Source organism: Pogonomyrmex barbatus, unplaced genomic scaffold (assembly GCF_055798465.1).
Source record: "Pogonomyrmex barbatus isolate J1 unplaced genomic scaffold, ASM5579846v1 scaffold9, whole genome shotgun sequence".
In the NCBI taxonomy this organism is placed as follows: domain Eukaryota; kingdom Metazoa; phylum Arthropoda; class Insecta; order Hymenoptera; family Formicidae; genus Pogonomyrmex; species Pogonomyrmex barbatus.
In genome coordinates, this window is record NW_028297193.1 from 6088900 (window position 1) to 6109152 (window position 20253).

Sequence of the window (20253 nt, forward strand, 5' to 3'; positions counted from 1 at the left end):
CAATTATCAGCTACATATGCATTAAAATTGAACATTCAGAAGTTGTATAATAAGTTATTACAGAGAGGAAGATCGTCATTTGTGTTGTATAAATTTCATCATTACAGAGTATAAATTTCATCATTACAAAATCGACTGAGGCGATTTGTTTATGTACAAAATAAGCGACGAATCAACCAATCGATTCGGCTATCCATGTAATCAATTTAGCGATTTGCGTCAAATTGTCATTTATTACTCCGTCCCTTTTCTTTCTCTGTCAATTCTTGTAAAGAGTCACCGAGAACCCTTGCGATATAAGAAAAGACGTACAGCGTCAAACATATTTGATTTTTGTTTATTTGATTGTTTCAACTAAACATCAAATTTAAATTTTCATCATCATAAATATTATCAACAAAAGATAATTTATTAATTTTTCTGTGCATTTTAGATATATAATTTTGTTAGGTTTATATTTTGTGCAAAGTACATTAAAACCGGATCTAATTAATTATTATTATCATCAATAATCATTGTATCGATGTAAAATGATAGCAGTTCAAACAAACGGAAATAAGAAATAAAATAAAAATAATTCATGGTAATTACGCTCGTATAACGATGAAAATAATGACGCTCCACCTCATTTTCGCAGACAGGAAGATAATAATAAAAGCGCAAGGCCAGGGCCAAGGGCCGTATTTGCCCTCCTATCCCCGGTGACGCTTTCAGGAATAAAATAAAACCCTCTCGTATCTCCGGGATAATTCGGAGGGCGCCGAGGGATGCTCCTTTCCCTTCCCCCTTTTGCTCATTTTAATCCGAGTTTTAAGAAGTTTTTCCTATTGCTCGTAAATTGGCCGTCGTTTGTCTGGCCGGGGTCACGTGGGGCCAACAAAGGGTGGGAACCACCCCCGGGATATTTCTCCCCACTATTGCTCGCACATTGCGCATTCGTAGCGCGCGAGTGGGGGATGGGAACTCGTAACTGCGATATAATGTCCCGCGAAAACCAGCTACCATCATCAATTATCTCCGCCTCCTCGTCCCCTCAGAGGGGATGAAACGGGGAATAATCGAGAAATGCGCGGGGGGGAGGTGACTCGCCGAGATTTCTTGAGGAAAGACAAAAGAGATTTCTTGCAGAAAAACAAAAGAGACAGATCGAAGATATAAAAATAATAATAATATTATCTAAAAAAAAAGACAACTACTTAAAACATGTTTCACTGGTTACAGTTAAAATTATTAGTGTTTTTTGTTAAAAAAATCTGTTAAAAAATTGTCTATTGTAACATAAAATTTATATCAGCGATATTTTAACAATATATGCAAAAAAATTTATGTTTCATAATCAAGTCACACAGTCACTTTTATGTGCTATTATCTGACTGGACGCCAGAAAGACTTTCTTGCTATAAATATGACAAATTGTTCAAATATAAATTCTGTCTGTTATTTATTTATATCAATTAGATACAAAACATACGATATCGCAACGCTTGCCAGTTAATAGCTACATTCAGCAGAAAAAGCAACTTTATAACCATTGTAAGACTCTTTAATATGATTGGTTTGTACATTTAGATCGTGAAGAACTAAAGGTAAAAACCAATCCTGTCAGAGATTTTTACAACGGTTACAAAACTGCTTTTCTATTGAACGTAGAATATTTGTCTATTTTAGCTAATTTGTCATATTTGAGATAACTCTCGCTACGACTGCAAGATCATTTTTTTTAGTGTACGAAATTCTAATCTAAAAGAAACACATGTTCCTAAAAGAGCAAGACAGACTTGACGAGATGACAATTCTCAATGATTCCGATAAAATACTATAATATAGTATCACTTGCTTAACATGCAAATTGTCCCTTTTTCTTAATAAAATCTTCCGACGTTCAAAATTCTTTTCAAGTAGAAGACGAGCGCCCGTATCTCTTAACGTTAAATCTTTTTATCGTTTAGCGTTTGAAGATCGTTGGAAATTCGCTAACGCCTAATCGGATCATTGGCGAAAAATTCGCGGCAACAGATCAATCCTGCGATTCCGGCGGCGAGATCGAGAGGATGGGTGTGGGATGGATGCTGCGCGAGATTTGGAAATAATTCAGCCCCGCGCACTGACTGGCGGGCCAAGGGGCCGCTTGCTCCTTCCGGCCCCCGCATGCCTTAATCTAATCCAAGGATAATCTAAAATTCATGACACACATAACTGCCAGGCGATGATATATCTGGCGGGGGCCTGTAAAGGCAGCGTCTTCTCCGTTCCGCCGTCGTTTCCTCCCCCCCCCCTTACCGTACATCCCTCGACCGTTCTTGTAGCTTGCAGTTCGCCTCGGCGGGCACCCAACAGCAATCACTGACATTATTATTTAATGCGACGCGCGTGGCGGGATATACGCTACTAAATCGCGATATCGTAGAGACCCGCCATTGGATGCTGTTTATCTCGCGAGAGGAATTACCAGTCCGATCGCTGTCGATTGGTCTTCCTTCTTCGACGTCTCACATATAGAATTAAATAAACTGATAACAATTGGTTAAACGCTTACGTTTTTTATCTGGAGAAATAGCTACTTTCTGGATGTAATAAATCCAAGATTGAGGAGTAACGTCATTTTCTTTTAAAGATTTCCGGTAAAAAATTTTTTATATAAAAACGTATATAATATATATATTATTTAATTCCATATATATATATATATATATATATATATATATACACACACAATTATACGAAATATGTCCATATTAATTTCTTTCTTTTGTAAAATTTCTGTTTAGTATAAGACAAATAAAAATAATAAAACAAAAAAATTTTGTGAAATAATTTTCGCATTGTTTCTTTTACAAAAAGTTAATTTTGAAGAAATGAGAAAAAACTGCTCTTATATAATTATATATATTTATATTTAAAAGTATATGATTATATGTGGACAATATCATTATTATTATTTTTCTTATACCAAACAGAAATTTTATAAAAAAAAGAAATTAATACAAACATATATAAATGTAATTTATGTATAATTATATAATGTATTTTATGTATAATTATATATATTTATATATGTTTTTGCATAAAAATTTTTTTACCGAGGAACTTAATAAATATCATTCAACAGTAATATTATATCAATATTGTAATATTTCCTATTCAACAATATCAAATTGTTAGATGACGTGTCATATTGTTGAGTGAGAAATTATGTATAATGTTGATATAAAGTCATTGATGCTTACTTGAAAATTTTACGGTGTTGAAAAAAATATATATTTTATCAAATATTCATTTTTACCATTAAAATATAAATCTAATACTAATAAGTATTAGATTTATATTTTAATGATATATAAAAATTCTAAGATAATATGCTAGTAATAACTTGCATCTTATCATACAAAAACATTATATATTCTATCAAAACAACAGAGAACAATAAATTATCAGAATTCTATCATTTTATATTCTGACGATTGAAATCGCTTTCGATAGAGGATAATAGAAAATGATAGAAAATACTACATTTCTTTCAGAATATAAAAAATAAAACAATAGGAAACAATATTGCAATATCATAATATTACAATGAGAAACGATAAAATTTTTTATAGATTTTATAAATTCCTATAATTTTCTTTCGATTTTGTTAAACAAGGAATTCTCACCCTGAACGAACTTATATCCAAAGTATTTCGCGCAGATTAAAAGCGTAATTTGAAAATTCGTCTTCGAATCAAAGAGTACGGGATCGCTTTATCCTAGGAAATCAATCTCGCTCGCCTTTGCTTTCGATTTGCTTAATGATCAATGAATTTTATTTCTCGTTGTGTAAAACGGATGCCGATCGTTCTGCCGAGCCATTTGAAAATTCGATCCTAAACGCAGCATCCACTTACGCTAAGAACTTCACTGTTCCTCCCGAATTAATCGACTCGCGCACAATCATCTCTTGTACCCTTCCCGATACCACGAGGTGGTCGTTCGGGCCCGATAGAAGACGATAATCCAGGGAATGCAGTCCGCGCCTTTACGACGGGGGTGAGATGCACGCAAATGGACCGAGGGTGGTCACGCGCTGGTAATAAGAAAAGAGGAAAGCGATAAAGTAGAAGAGGAAGGAAGGGGGGAGGGGAGAGAGAGAGAGAGTATGTGTGTGTATGTGTGGGGAGGAAACGAGGAGCTAAACGCGAGTTTCCGCCCCTCCGGGCAGATCCGATGCGAAATCAATTCGCGTAATAGTTCCGAGGAGGTGGGGAGGAGAGGAGAGGATATCCCGAGGGGTGACAAGGGGACTAAATCGACTGACGGTCGTGAGGGGGTGGGTTAAGCGAGAGCTCGGATACGGGCCATTACCACACCTGTCCCTCAACTTCGACTTCGTGGAAGGGGGGGGGGGGTAAGAGAAAGAGAGAGACGGGACAAGAAGAGCGGCAGAGGGAGGGGGCGAGACCGAAGCTCTAATGAAGAGAAGCAATCACTTAAGCTGGCCCGCCACATACCCGGTGTGCCGTACGAGATACGATACAGTTTTATTTGCGCGGCGCTTCGCTTTTACGGCTCACTCGGGGGGAGTGGTTCGACGGGACGGGGAATGAACGGGACATGGAGCGTGTCCCGTGCTCGCCGATCCGAATCGCTCCTCCGGGACAGGCCCGATCATTTGTAACGCGAGATCGTTATCTCCTCGATAACGCCCGAACCGGAAAGCGGACGTTGGAAACGCTGGGAGGACATTTCCCAGTCTCTTCGGGACTACGAAATCGGGAGAGCTACGACGACGAGGACGTACGAGAAAGTAAATATTTGAAGGCCGTAATCGTAACGCGAAAGGATTATCGAATTTCACAACTGTCCGTAGTTTCCTAGAGGTCCCTATTCTGTAACTTTTTTAACGATAGTATCGTTAACTTTATATTATCATTGCGTAGCTTTTCTGTCGCTTATTATATCTGCGCAACGATAACGATACGATGTCGTTGAGTTATACGGGGTGTTCCCGGGATTAAACCGCCAAACTTACAATATGAATTTAGAACCTCGAAACGAAAAGAAATTTTTTAGTCTGGAAGGTTGCTCGCAAACGCTTCGTTTAAGAGATATTGACTTCTTAAGTTACAAAACTAGAAATGAATAATGTCGAAGCTAAATTTATCCTCTTTACTGCTTTACAATAATCAAAATGTAATTATTAAATGTTTTGTTCAAAATAATAACTTTCAACCCTGATACAAGTATCTATGAAAAAACGACTGACTCTGTAATTCCTTCGCATGCTTGCACTATCCATTTTATGATTGGAATGAAACTTTGTTTACAATGCAAACGAAAGTATCAATAATTTTTAATCTTCAGAACAAAACCAATATTATATTTCAATATTATTCATTCCCATATTTAATGCTAATCATTAATCGTCACTTACCTTCACGAGATCGTCGTATTGTAAGAATTCTGTAAAAAAATTTATATCATCGTATGAGTGATTAATGGATAAAAGCATTATATATCCTGAATAAGAAAAAATGCAAAGAAATAGTTATAAAATAATTCCAAGTGAGTAACAGAAGTTTAAAAAAAAAAAAAATTATTTCAAAGAAAGATATAACCGGCGTCAAAGTGAAAATCTAGAATAAGTTACGTCATAAGAAGACTCGCAACGATGCTTCGTCAAGATTTATTTCGAATGAAATGTAGTCAGGTATCGCACAGAAAATCAAGACGAGCGCAATGCGGAGCGAGAATTGAAGCCGGTATAATTTCAATGTTGTCTAATTCTCGATGCTATAGATATATTCGGCACGAGCCGGTGGAAAAAAAGGGGAAAAAAAAAACAACACGAAAACAAGATTTCGACGTAAACTTCCTTACGCAATCGCATTCGGGCGTAGCTTCAGATTGTCTCTTTACAAAAACATAACTTTTTACTCTACCACAGTCTATTTCTTTTATCTAATTTTTTTATATATATATATATATATATATATATATCCTAATATTTCTATTAGTACTACGTCCTGCGATATTACTATAAATTACTTAGGATTCTAGATTAGTTTTTTTTCTCTATGCGAAGTGTCTTCGAAAGAATTGACGTTACACCCACAGAAATCGATTTCTATATCGCATCTATAGCATCTATATGGAAATCTGAAGTCAACGAAGTTCTACCGGTTTCAATTCCGGATATGAACTGTGTGATCTTCGATCCTCGCGCGTGCATGTGTACTGTCCGACAGCACGCGACTCGGACAGTTAATTAACGGAAGAAGCACGACGGCAGGAAGCAGTAGCGATGTTCCGATAAACACGTCGTTAATGACAAGCGATCGAAATCTTAATCCTATGAAACCCTCTCTTGTTTCCTCGTCTACCTCGTGTTTGATCCGTGACGGATCCCACAATACTCGAATCGAATACCTGCACGCGCCTATATGACGTGTAAAGTCCACATCTTTGATTACAATGAGGTGGTTTCGCGCTCGGAGAGAAAACGATTCGTAAACGAGACAAAAAATTGCCGAGGCTATAAAATACAATTGTCGAGTGTGTACGGTCAGCCTTAAATGATGGATTTACAGTACGATTGCCATGTCGATTTAAAAATGTATGACGCTTGATTTGAACTGTGCACAAAATGTCCTCATTTTATTTTTAACGAAAAAATGTTTTCTTTTAATAATTTGTTGGTCATTTCATCTTTCAATGTAGATTAATTTTAATCTCGGTTTACTTTTTATTCTTTTCTATTTTTTAAAGCTAAAAAAGGATAAACAAGTCAAATCGAGATTAATGTACATTAAGACTCAGCTCTCTCGCTGTAGTCATATTGAATTATGACGTCAGAGGCGAGAAATAACATGTAAAAAGTTTCTTGCGTCATATAACCTTATTTTGTACTTTTCCCTTAAAATCATATTTTCGTATTCTTAAAATTTGTAAAAAATCACCAGATCACTAGAGTTTCTAGTTGTTTCTGATAATTGAGCAGTAATCATTATTTCAAGAATTTTATACTTTTACGTGATTTATTGGACAGATATCTTATTTTCTGGTATTTTTTACAAGTTTTAAGAGTACGAAAATATCATGTTTTTAAAGAAAAAAATACAAAATAAAGCTATACGACGCAAGAAACTTTTTACATGTCATTTCTCGCTTCTGACGTCACACAACCCATGTCGCGCCGCGAGAGAACCGAGTCTTAATGGAAATGGATATAAAATTTGTAATTTATTACATTAAATAAATTTCACGTAATTCACAAAATTTTAATGTCATTAAAAGAAAATATATCAAGGATTTTCTGCACACAGCTAATTTGTCTACCATATGCTTTTCGTTTGGGTTCGTTTGAGGTCAAGAGTTATATAAAGAAGTATATATATATATATATGAAATTGTTTATATATCGCTCTTCCGAGAATCGCAGCACCGGATCGGCAGCACCCTTTCGTTGCACTTTGACAGACGTAGGTGTATTGTGTCGGAAAGCCAAAAGAATGTCTCGTGTTCCTTCCTTTCTGTCCGTGCGAAACTTACATGCGACATTACTATACTGAGCACTAGAAGAGATTATCCTTAAGTACTAGGTCAGTCAAGGTAATATGCAATAAAAAAAAAAAAGAACACTGTGTATGTATACTCTATTATCGAGTGTAGACACTGGACAGAGGAATTCGCCGGCGCTTGCGAGAGAAAACAGTGAAAAGTAAGAAAAGGCAAATTAAGGCAGATCGAGTTTGCATCTTAGCAGAACCTTGTCTTTCCGTGGCCGCAAGGATAGGATAATCAGGTACTAGGAACAGCCCCATACGGAGTCCCGATCCTTTGAGATGGGAAAGACGCGATCGAGAAATCTGTTGGAAAAACTGTTTTTTTTTCTCCCTAAAAACCTTTTTCCTAGTTTTGCAGAAATCTCGTTTCATTTTGTCGCAGAAACTCACTTAAAGTTATGACAATTTCTACATCGGAATCAGCGAAGCTGATATGTATATAGCTATATATATATATATATATATATATATATATATATATATATATATATATATACACATATACACATACACATCTAATGTAAAACTTTTTCACAATACCAAGTGCAATAATAATAATTGTAAAAACTATGTCTAAAATCATATTGGTAATCTAACCGCGTTCCTCGACTAAATACCATGGCTGCACCTTGATTTTCTTTCCTTTGCAAAGAAAATCCGCGGATACAAGTATGCGTATACCTAAGAGTACATCCTAAGTGTATCGAAGGTATCTTGACTACTTAATAGAAAGCATTACAGCCGTCTAAGAAAAGCTACAATGATTAGGAATAATGATTTGTAATCCCAAAGGATTAGGAATCTCCGCTCCAAACGCTGCCCGCACGAGGATTCATTACGATTATAAATATAATACACACCATATATATAGATATATATATATATATATATATATATATATATATATATATATATATAATTACAATAATTATAGCATTAAGAATTATTATGTTAATAGTTATTTAACCACGTGTATGGCTCAGTCTATTAAGCTAGTCTCATGCAACAACAACAATAAAGATACAACAATATATTTACTTGTGAGTTTATCGAGTTTTTCGATTCACGTCGCTTATTACTTTGCATTTACTCTAATTTGCTCATATATTCTTCTTTTCTTTTTTTTTCTTTTTCTCCCCCCACTGTTTTTCTTTATCTATGATCACCTTGTTACTACATATATCGCCAAGCATACGTCTTTGCACTTAATTTTAGATAAAAAAGATTTTTTGTATTATTTAATATAATAATTATGTATAAATAGACATTCTCACTGTTATTTTATAATCATTTATATATTACCTCGATCTTATCGTGATTGAGAGCCTTTTTCGATTGTATTAAATATGTAATTGCGAGCCACATGATATCTCGACGAGAGACGAGAACGTTTATCGACATGAATGCATGGGCGAACCAAGATTTTTTCGGAGAGGATTCTCAATTCTGTTAACACATAAACAGTAATTTTTTTGCATTAATAAATTGCTTTTTTTAATATTTTAAAAGAATATCTCTTAGAATATCTCCACGTTTCTGATTTTAAATAAGAAAAATATTAAATTTTGTAAATTATAACTTTAACTTTTTTTTTTTATTTTGGGAAGAGGATTTTAATGTTCCTTAACCACTCTTTTGGATATACCCATGCATGAAATGTAGTCGCGAATATCAAAACTACATGGATTGAAAAGGAAACAATGTATTTACAACCGCGGGAGGATACACGAATATACTCTAGATTCTATTGCGATAAGAAATTTCGCGCGGCGGTGGATCCGACCACCGACGAAATTGACCATTTTAGTTTAGGAACTATCAAGGAGAAAACGATATAACTTGTATATAAAAAAAATTATCTCGTTAGTCACTATCGAAAATTCTTAAATGTAACATACTGAGAGAAGTGAAGTGATAATAAAGTCGATTGTTATATGCAATATTTACACACACACACATATATATATATATATATATATATATATATGTATATATGTATATTATGTACATGTCTACATGTATATATATATATATATATATAAAGAAAAAAAGAAACGTGATTGCGAATTTTCGTTTAGATCTCACGTCGAGTGGCATGTGGCTCGGGTTCGGTTTTCGCTTTCCCTTTCCAAGCTCTTAAGTAATTATAAAAAACAGTAATATCACAAAAATTGCGCAGGCAGGGCAAGGAAAGGAGCCAGAGTTATGGGATAAAATTATGACAATATACATATATATATATGATATCTATATTGCCAAGTTGACGAACGAGTGTGGATCGAGTCAAGGAGCGGTCACGGAATTTGTCTACCGCGCGTAATTTATTGCGCGTGCCATAAAAATGCAACGGACCGATGCAGAATTATCCTTATTTAATGAGCAACTACGAGGAAATACCTTCGTCGTCGCGTCGTACTCGACAACTCGTCGATTCTTCAATTCGTCAATATTCAAGATACATATCCATGTCTCTTTTCTTATCTTGCAGCTACAAAGAATGGAATTTCAACATAATTCCTCTTTTCGAAGACATCTGTCTCGCCCGCGCTAGTTCAATTCCCGCCAGTCGTTAAATTTTTTTATTGATGGATTTTAAAGTTTGATTGACAATGGCGACTTAACGATGGTTAGTATCTTTTTTTCCAGATTGAGCCGTTTCCTTCGTTTTTCTTCTCTTACTTGGTCTGCGTGTGTGCGAGAAAATGAAAATTAAAACGCAGCTCTTTCCTTTATGTCGTAAAACCATTCAGAAATATCGCTGTTGAAGGATCTCGTAGCTTCGTGTCTGAGATATTTGTACATATACTCAATTATTGATAATACATGATGATATTCTTGTCACAATGCTAGTAAATCATAGAATTTTTTTTGTATTTTTTTTTAAGTAACGACCGAGATAAAAACGCGCATCACTTTAAGATAAAAGGACTTGCTTACTTTCTTTTAACTGGCCCAAGCAAGTGGGACTGGAATGACAGTCTACTCTTTTCTTTCTTTCTCTCTCTCTCAAAAAAAAAAAAAAATGATTTAAACGCAAGATTTCTTTATCCAAATGAATTATCGAGATCATTATATATCGCGCAAATAAAATTAACATTGCCATAGATTTCACGTCATAGATTCGCTTGCTCTGTGAATCGCATCTGTAAATCAATAACTTTTTTTTTCTTTATTTTTGATCGATGATTAAATAACGTCAACTCTCGAGAGACTTCGATAGATCGGAAAAGATTTGAAATATCTATTATGATTAACAAAACGTCCATTCTAAAATGTATTTACCTATATTTACACTAATACTAATATGATACTAATTTAATATGTTTAACAAAAAAGTAATCACAAAATGGTCTGCAAGTTAAAACATCATATCATGTCTGGCATACGTACATGTGCATATAACAAAATGCATAATATGTGTATATGTATATATACATACGTACGCATACATTTGAAATGTTTTACACATGATGACAAAGTTGTCGCGTATAACCTAATATCACAATCAGCAAGGGAGAGAATAAAATAAGCAGAAAAATTTTGGTTCAAAAATGACGGAATGGCACTTTCTGCGTTTATCATCTTTGTGTGTGAATGAGTGTATGTGTATTTTCTTTTTCAACGTATAAAAATACAATATTCTCGAAAAATCCTCTGTACACTATGAAATTTCTAATAATGTACTCTACCTTGTATCATATTTATTATCAAATAAGTAGTTCTACCTTGTTTCTAAAACTCTACAAACACATTCGAGTAATCTCTCGCTTTCGCGCGTGCTCTTTCTCTCTCTCTTTCTCTCAAAGAAAATAAAGGAGGAAAAAAAGAAGAAAGGATCAATATCTAACGTATAAATTTTCGATCACAGTATTTGTGCGATCTCTATAACGTGAGATCTATGATAAATTCTTACATCCAACTGTTCTTGTAAGTTGGTTGCTCAATATAATAATATACATATATCTAATTATATTAAAGAGCTGGGGCAGAGTTGGCCATGGCGCCAGCATTTGTCACGTTTCGACATACGCGAGAATCAAATAACACTTTCACGCACAGTGTTACGCGGTAGCGCTAATGGAAACGGAGTATACGTCGGTACGTTCGAGGTATCGTCAGATTGTTGTTACGCAATACCTCATCCCGTCTCTCGAAATGTGTAGTCGGTGATCCCCACAAAAATCCTCCCTCCCACCCTGAAATAAATCCCATCCCCGCCCGCCCACCCACGCGTTTACTTTTTCGGCCAATGCTTATCTCTTGTCGTTCTTGCCTTTTAGTTTCGACTCGACTAATCTCTTTCCATTGCCCTCTTTTACCAGCCTCATCGGCTGCCGAGACTTAAAAGGCACGGCGTGCCTCTTATCGTTCTCCCCAAAAGCACGACGGTGACATACCATGGTGATACGGTAACGACAACGATGTTGATGAGAAGAGGCCGTGGTTTCACCCACCCGTCCCATCCGCCCTTTGTTTCCCGCCCAACCCCATTCGGCCTGCTGCATTAAGCGGCCTTCTGAAAACAGACATGAAGCCATGAGAGAACAATCCTGTCAATTTATCGACTAAATTCGGATAATAAAAAGAAAAAAAAAACATAAAGATACAATATGACAATGTTTCAAGAAAATCCTCTGACTTACCGCTTTTAGGCGGAGCTTTTCAGACGCCGTACATATTGTGAAGCCGCTCACTTAACTGTGGCGGGAATTGATCGGAGAATCGTTTCCAGTTCTCCTCACCCACTTGATTTTTGAATGTAAATAATATCTAGATATAAAGAGATAAGTGTAAAAAAAATCGCGCAAAAAAATATTGAATTCGCTGATTATATGGCGATCGTTTTTATACCTTCTGAAACATTTCTTTAAGATCTTCCTTCGGTGCGGACCATGATGCCACAGCGTCGCAGAAGAAGATAAAGTCCGGAACAACACCGGCTGGGTTGACAGTGATCATTTGACACATACCTCTAAAGGCGGAATCTTTCTCTTCGTTATCTCTTATGCTTCGCAAAGAAGTGCACCTATTAATAAATTTATAATCGACAATCTCATTAAACATTGTTCGACCTTCTTGTTCAATTGGAAAATACTTCGATCAATGAAATACGCGAGATTTTATGGCACTCACTAACTTTAAGATTATTATGTTTTGTTCAACGATCTGCAAAAATGTTAATCTTGTCACCGAATGATCGAAGTACCTTTCTTTAGATCGTAATAGTCACATATAGAGATATATGTATATAATATGGCTCTGGAAAAAATTGAATAACTAGCCATTTACTTTCATTCCCACAATTCACACATAGATGTCTTTTTTTTCTTAAATTGCATTCGACGAGAGGCAAAACGGTTGGCTTACTGTAAGGCTAGTCTATTACGATAATTAGCACTCTTATTTCATACGTTTTATGATTCGAAAAATTATCAGATTAATAATAACAGATGTGTACATACAAAATTTACATACGATCCTCAAAGTCAACGTTAAATTAGAATTTACATTAACGAACGGACGAAAGTACACTAATTATTGCAAAAATTAATCCCTAAATTATAATTTAGCTAGCCTAAAACATTTATGTAATAATGTAATATATACGTATATATATATATGTATCATATAATTATATTGGGATATATGACTGGCGTCATATTTCACTTACTGTCTCATTAAGGCTGGGTTTACATTTGACGTTTACAACACGGCACATTGTGTAATTGAAACAAACGCAATCCGACAGAAATCGAGATACCAAATTACCAGCATGCAAAATGTAAAAAAAGAAAATTTTTAATCGAGCGAGAAAAATTATATGTGAGGTATCCGCGATTTTCCGAAGGCAAGAGATTTAACGCGGCGACAGGTAAGTGTGACAAATGTAAACCTATCCTGATCTTGATTCAGATAAACAGGAGAGCCCGTAACACACTTGCATGGTGGCAAAATAAAGATTAGAATTACATCATATAACGAATTGAAATATAAGATGTTACTGCGAAAAACCATTGAGCAAGTTTCATGCTGGCATACTGCAGGGTGACAGGCGTTCCCCATTAACACACAATCATCTCCACCTCGCCATAACGCGAGAGAGAGAAATAAAATGATTCGTGGCTTTTGCAGCGTGGCTCACAAATAATGTTCTTGCGCAAGAGTTCTTAGCAGCCCCTGATGCAATCACTCAGGAATCGGGAATGTAATAATGTATAATAATAAAGAGTGCTAATAAAAATAGAAGATAATATAATTAATAGAATAATAATATAATAAAGAAATTTACACACCACTGTCGGACAAACTGCTGTAACATGGGGGCGACGTCGTGGGGACACACATAACCTAGGCGACCGATCGTTATGGCTACGGTTTCATTTTCGGTTTCGGTAAGTAGACAAGTGAAGTGTAGTGAAGTGACCGGAAACACAAACAATAAGACAAACTGATAGAGAACCAACGATCAACTCAGGCGAAGAAGAATATATATATGCTCCGCTTATAACTTCCAATTAATAATTTTCAATTAATAATTCAGTTAATTAAGAATCAAGTAACATTAACAATTAATCGAAGACAGTGAGAACACAGGTGAAACATATGAGATACCGACAATGAAACATAGGCAATACCGTGCTATTGTAGCTGCTGAAACAATAATCAAAATTAGATAGCAGCGTGCGAGCCCGTGTGATTTTGTATAATACGAACCGGTATACTAAATATCTCTCTCTCTCTCTCCTTCTCTCTCCCTCTATTGTATAAGAAATATATATGTATATATATGTCTGTATAAATAAGAGAATAATAAAGAGGAATAACAAAATTTGCATTATGATCTTTCAAAGGCCAATTCAAACAATTCAATAGAAATAATATAATCTGGGGCAATAGAAATATGTGCAAGCATATAGTATATATATATATATATACACACACACTGTTTTTTTTTTTACATATATATACTGTATTGCAACATGTATTTTCGTGGCAATACAGTCGTATATGTATATATATGTTCAAGCTTACAGGCAGTCGCACACCACTAAATTAAGGTTCAATATACAAGTACTAATTGCTGTACTTAAACCTGTCGATAAAACGTGCAATCGCGATTCATGTATATGACGGTCAAGTCACTGAACTGTGTGGTTCGAAAATCGTTACTCAAAAAATTACTTAAAAAATAAAAAATAAAAAAAGAGAAAAACAAATACATGTATATATGCACCTAAGAGAGCTGGAGTGCCACCGAATACCATTCAATCTAGCATGAATAATGCTCTAAAAGTTACTGGGAGACCTTTCATTAAGTAACGATCGAAAGAATTTTTGTCTACGTAAAATTGTGCGTGATAATTATTATGTCGTAAGGCTAATCTCTGCAAATAAGAAATTTCCCAATGTGTACGAAGAGCACACAGTCGTGACGGAGTGTAATTCTTAAGTCGATAGACGAGAAAATGATTGCGATATATATATATATATATATATATATATATATATATATAAATATATAAAAGAATCGACAGATTCTGTTGTTGGCTCGAGTTCTCACACTACACATTGCTTTCTATTTGTTTCAAATTATGCTCGGTATATCATACGGCATATCGTTCTAAGAGAAAATCAAACAAGGATCGAACTGATGACTCACCGGTATTTTCTAACAGCGTTTTCGGCGTGTCCGGGCGATTAATGATTTCGATGAGCTGTGTCAAGATCAACGGGATGTACGCACTCGTGTCAGGCCCTATGAAGAACAAACGAGATAAGCAATAAACGAAATGAGCTCCTTTTTTATTTCTCAGATAGGAATATCGCACATTCGATATTTACCAAGTTTTATTGAAATTTCGCCAATCGCCCATGTCGCATTGTTACACACCGATATGAATTGCGGGTGTAAATTTTGTCCAAGTATAGGCATAAATTCCGCTGCACGTCAAGATAAAATTTAGATTTAGAATGACATATAGATATATTTCTAATAAATATAATACTGTCCAGTGATACTTACGTATACAAGGGAGCACGTGTTGGAAGCAAGCTTTCGTAAGATCTCCTAATAAAGCGAAGCTACTTTGTCTAACCTCGGGCATGGTGTCTTGCATACATTGATATAACAATTGCATTACGTTGCTATTCATTACTAGACGTTCCATATGGCCATCCAGTCCTTCTGCTAATCCACTGAGGAGATCTAATGCGACTATCATAAAGTCTTTATCAGGTGCCTCAAATTGCTCTGGACTTTGCGTACTTGCTATATGTTGATTTAATGTTTGTTCTACAAGTGACACGCATCGCCTGCAAACCAGTTTTTATAAATTTGTAATATACTAATGAATGATTTATAATAAATTAGAACGGTAGCACACAAAATATAATTTATTATTATACTTATTATTATTAATGTATTTATTTCTACTAATATAAATTAACTTTAACTTTCTCGATTTAACTTGTTTTTTATCATTTTGTAATTTTTAAGAATTAGAAAAAAAAACAGAAAATAAATTAAACCGAAACTAAAATAAACGTTGATAGAAATGGATTATTGGTCTAAAGGTAAAACAGTTACATTACTCGTCATGTACTCGTCACATACCTATACACGGGCTCACAATACGGTAAAAAACCCGAACGTAAAGCTGTCGCTACTGAAGAAAGACATTCCAACAATGGAAAAAGATCTTTATCTTCGTCTTTCAACACATTCCATTTATTAATAAGAGGTGGCATTAGAAGATTGATGTAGTCCGGTCTGTTCAGATGATGACCCACAGAATCAGCGAGAGTGCCAATCGCGTCGTACAGAATTAAAAGATTTTTATGTTGATATTTGCCTATGAACAGTCGCCATTGATTAAAACGATATCCTCTAAATCAAGGCGGACTAATCATTTCATGCTGTCATAAACTCACTAAAAGCGAAAACAAGTGTCTCGAGAATAAATCCGAGATAAGGGACCAATTCAGTGCATGCCTCTTCCTCCAAGGTGGCGAAGGCGGAGCACGCTGCCTCTTGAACACGTTTGTTACTGTCGAGCACTCTTTTCAATAGTTCAGTCATCAAGGGTTTTAAATGCGTCTCATGAGGCTGTGCACAAACCCAATGCGCATAACGACTCAATGTCCAACAAGTTATAGCACGCACTAGAGCCTTCTTGTCACTCAGGCAACTGATCAAGTAAGGGATAAGTTCTGACAGATGCGGAATCATGCCACTCATACAACCTGCAAACAAATCAAAACTCGCTCGATCAAATGTTGCTAATTATATTCTTGTTATTTATCCAAATATTTTAACAATAATGTATACCTTCAGCGATAGCTCCCAATGCCAAAATACCAGATTCTTTGATCTCCCAAGACTGATGGAAAAGAGTCTCCTTTAGGATCGGTACCAAAACTGGTAGAAGTTCCTCTCTGAAAACATTAGCCAACATATCTAGCGCGGCAGCAGAACATTTCCTCAAATTCCAATCGCTCAAAGTTGAATCGTCATCACATCCATCTTCAACGTCTACATCATCGTCATCGCATCCACCGTTCACACCGCCGTTTTCATCGACGGCATGTCTGCCCATGCCGTTAGCGTGATGTGAATGATGCGTCTTGGATTTATGAAAACGCGGTCGGATATCCTCCTCCCTGTCTGGAATCATTTCATCCTCCTCCACATCCCCTTTGAGGAGGATTATGTCAATTTCCGAATATTTCATACCTTTCACCTATAAAAGACAAAAAAAGAAAGAATATTAAGAATAGAGTACAACGACAAAGCGATCATTTTGTTGTGATTCATTGGAGATTTACCAAGATAGGTACTAATCGTGTCAGGTGTGGTGCGAGTGCCTCTTTGCAAATTGGTTGTTCCGTTAGCGATAACCAAAACTCGCACGCTTCCAATGCTACTCCTTCGTCAACATCTTGAGTTCTCAAAAGCATATACTCTATTATATTGTGCATATGTGGAATTAGTCTGTCCATTCTTACTTCGAGCAACATTACCAGCGCTCTATGCAAAAAAAAACGTGAAAGATTTAAAAAAATGTTCTTATGCGTCTTCCTATTAATTTTTTTTTTTGCAATAAGTCATCAACTACCTGCACACGTTTTTTCGGACCTCGGAATCATCGTCCGAGGCTAAATGGAAGAGATTTTCCAAAAAGCTATCTATATGTATCATGAGTGCTTGTGTACGTTGAATGATGAACTGATTGACGCATGCTATTGCGTGAGATCTGATTTTGGGACTCGAATGTCTAAAGAATTGAAGAAACTTTGGAATTAGAATATTTAAGGGCCGATTTAAGGCGTCCGAATCTAATATCTCTGCTGAATCTTCGCAAATCTTCTGAAGTGCGCCAAACGCGCCCTCACAAACATTGTAATCTTGAGAGTCCAACATTTGACACAATGCCGGCAACAATTCCGGCCAAGTTGTTAATTCACCTATTCGCAGATATATTTCAACCGTCAAAAAAACTCATACAATGCATATTCCTTTATTACATCTTGGAATATGTTAAACAATGTACCTCTTGATGCGACAGTAGTAATCAAAATACCGACGGTCGCACGAATCAGTGGCGATGGATCTCCGACAGCTGAGAGACATTCTTGCTTTACAAAATTTATGACCTCTGGTAAAAACTTATGAAAGTACGTCTTCACATTATTTTTTAATATTAGTCCACTCAGAGACCTAGTAGGTTCATCTTAACAGAAAGAAGATTATTAGTTTCTGTTTAATGCTCCTGGGATAATTCATAAATATGAGAAAAGAAACCATTTTCCATGCAATCGTTATACTCAAAACATACCTTCTGATGTTAATTTTGTCAGAACAAAAATTAGATAGTTGTTGAAATCTGGAAATTTGTTCAACTCTTCCAATTTCTATTTTCAAATTAAACGATTAAGAAAAATATAATGCAGAGCTATTTAAAAATGTAAATAAGAGAAATGAAATGTATATACATATATAATATATATATAAATATATATTTTATATATATATATATATATATATATATATACATACACACACAGCACACACACAATATATGTATATATACACAAATATGAAAGTTTCACATTTATATTTTATAAAGTCGATATATTTCTAAAGCACAATCATAAAGATAAACAGTTAAATGATATTGTATGATTCAGCAGGACTACAATTCAAGCGCGGACGATTCGTTTATATGCGTCCGAGGACTCGTCCGGCGAGGACTCCCGCGAAAACTATCGATCAGGAGCCGCGCGCTGGGAAAACAAGCCCCGCGCGCGCCAGCGAGCGAGCGAGCGAGCGAGCGAGCGAGCTGGAATCCCCGCTCGGCTCCGCTCCGGCCGGGGCGTGTATCGTTAGCATATTTCCAGCTCGGCGACCGAGACGCGGGACCGGGCACGCTCGATCTTGCATGGCGAGTCCCGCACGGTGACGAGGAACGAGCAAACGATCGTCGCAGATTCGCAACGCTATCGCGATCGGGCGAGAACGAAAGAGAAAGAGAGCCAGGCAAGCAGGCAAGCAAGCACGCACGCACGCACGCACGCACGCACACACACACACACCCACACGCGCGCGCGCGCGCGCACGCCCTTGCTCTCTCTTGCTCGAGCAATCTCGACATGGTTGCGGAGATCGCGTTCGCGCGTAATTAATATTTCGGATCGTTTCCGGTCGAGGAAACGGGCGAACGCCATGCCGGGAAAACGAGCGCGACGATGTACGAATGAACAGACGGATGAGAAGAGTAAACGACGTGCGATCGCGTGTACGCCGCGTCCTTTTTTTTCCACGAGACCGTATGAGCGAGCGGCGACACACATCACACGCGACGACACAACAACGGCGGCGGCAACGACGACGGGCACAGGATACCAAAGATCCATATATCTCGAGCGAGTGAAAGGATACTTGTTGTACGGCACGCTGGGTCGCCGTATCCGGGCTCTGCGACTCCTTAAGCAGCGTCAGGATTTGCCTGAGTCCTTCCTCCTGTGGTTGCCACGCCATTTTCATCGTGTTTTCCAACAGCACCACTGTAACGCGCAGCCAGCCTTCTCTGACCTCGCAGATAAACGGAAGCTCCCTACAGCGCTCTCTCGCTCTTTCTCTCTGCGAGCTCGGGCCAGGACCGTGATTGCGCGAGGAGGCGCCACGCCCTTCGTTCGCGCCTGGTCTTGCAGTGAAGGGAAGAAAAGGATTCCCGCGTGTCTGCTCCGATGGATTCCGTTCCCTCGTTCAGGGAAACTCAATGAAAAAAAACCGGTTCCCGAAACTAGAATTCCTGCTGTAACTCGTCCACCGGAGAGTTGCTTTTCTCCCCGGGAATCTCTCGCGCATCCCGCGCGTGGGAACAGCGATCGCAGAGGATGACCGCCACGAGCAATGTTGTTAGATGAGTCGCGTTTTCGCGCACGCGCATTCGAGCATCGTGGCATCAATGTTGCATTAATATCGAATTTACAAAAGTTCTGTAGACGCTCGACTTTTGACATTTCTACAAAAATCTTGTCAAAAAATTAATCAGAAGAATTAATCAAAATTGATGATAGCAGCATCATCCTTCTAATCATCATTGCGCATTGTTACATATCATCTTAATATTTCAGACGATTTAATCTTTCCCTGTTACGAGTCAAAATTACAAATGTCATATATACGCCACTGAACTTCTCTATCGTTGCA

General features: G+C 36.8%; 1 protein-coding gene across 3 annotated transcripts; it reads right to left on the minus strand.

Annotated features, from left to right (window-relative positions):
- Positions 1–7612: 7612 nt before the first annotated feature.
- On the minus strand, positions 7613–19936 carry Tnpo (transportin 1). 3 transcript variants are annotated; one of them, XM_089084921.1, is made up of 15 exons: positions 19480–19933; positions 18377–18452; positions 18092–18271; positions 17657–18005; positions 17367–17568; positions 16870–17281; positions 16473–16784; positions 16156–16393; positions 15565–15854; positions 15384–15482; positions 15202–15297; positions 13835–13910; positions 12393–12567; positions 12185–12311; positions 7613–12054 (listed from the first exon to the last, which is right to left on the minus strand). In XM_089084921.1, exons 1-14 carry the CDS (start codon positions 19582–19584, stop codon positions 12204–12206), a joined length of 2718 nt encoding a protein of 905 aa, XP_088941047.1. In that variant the 5' UTR covers positions 19585–19933; the 3' UTR covers positions 7613–12054; positions 12185–12203. The 3 variants fall into 3 exon arrangements, with proteins under 3 accessions (XP_088941047.1, XP_088941046.1, XP_088941048.1); XM_089084920.1 differs by having other exon boundaries at positions 7613–12057; XM_089084922.1 differs by lacking the exons at positions 7613–12054; positions 12185–12311; positions 13835–13910 and having other exon boundaries at positions 12400–12567; positions 19480–19936.
- Between the last annotated feature and the right edge of the window lie 317 nt (positions 19937–20253).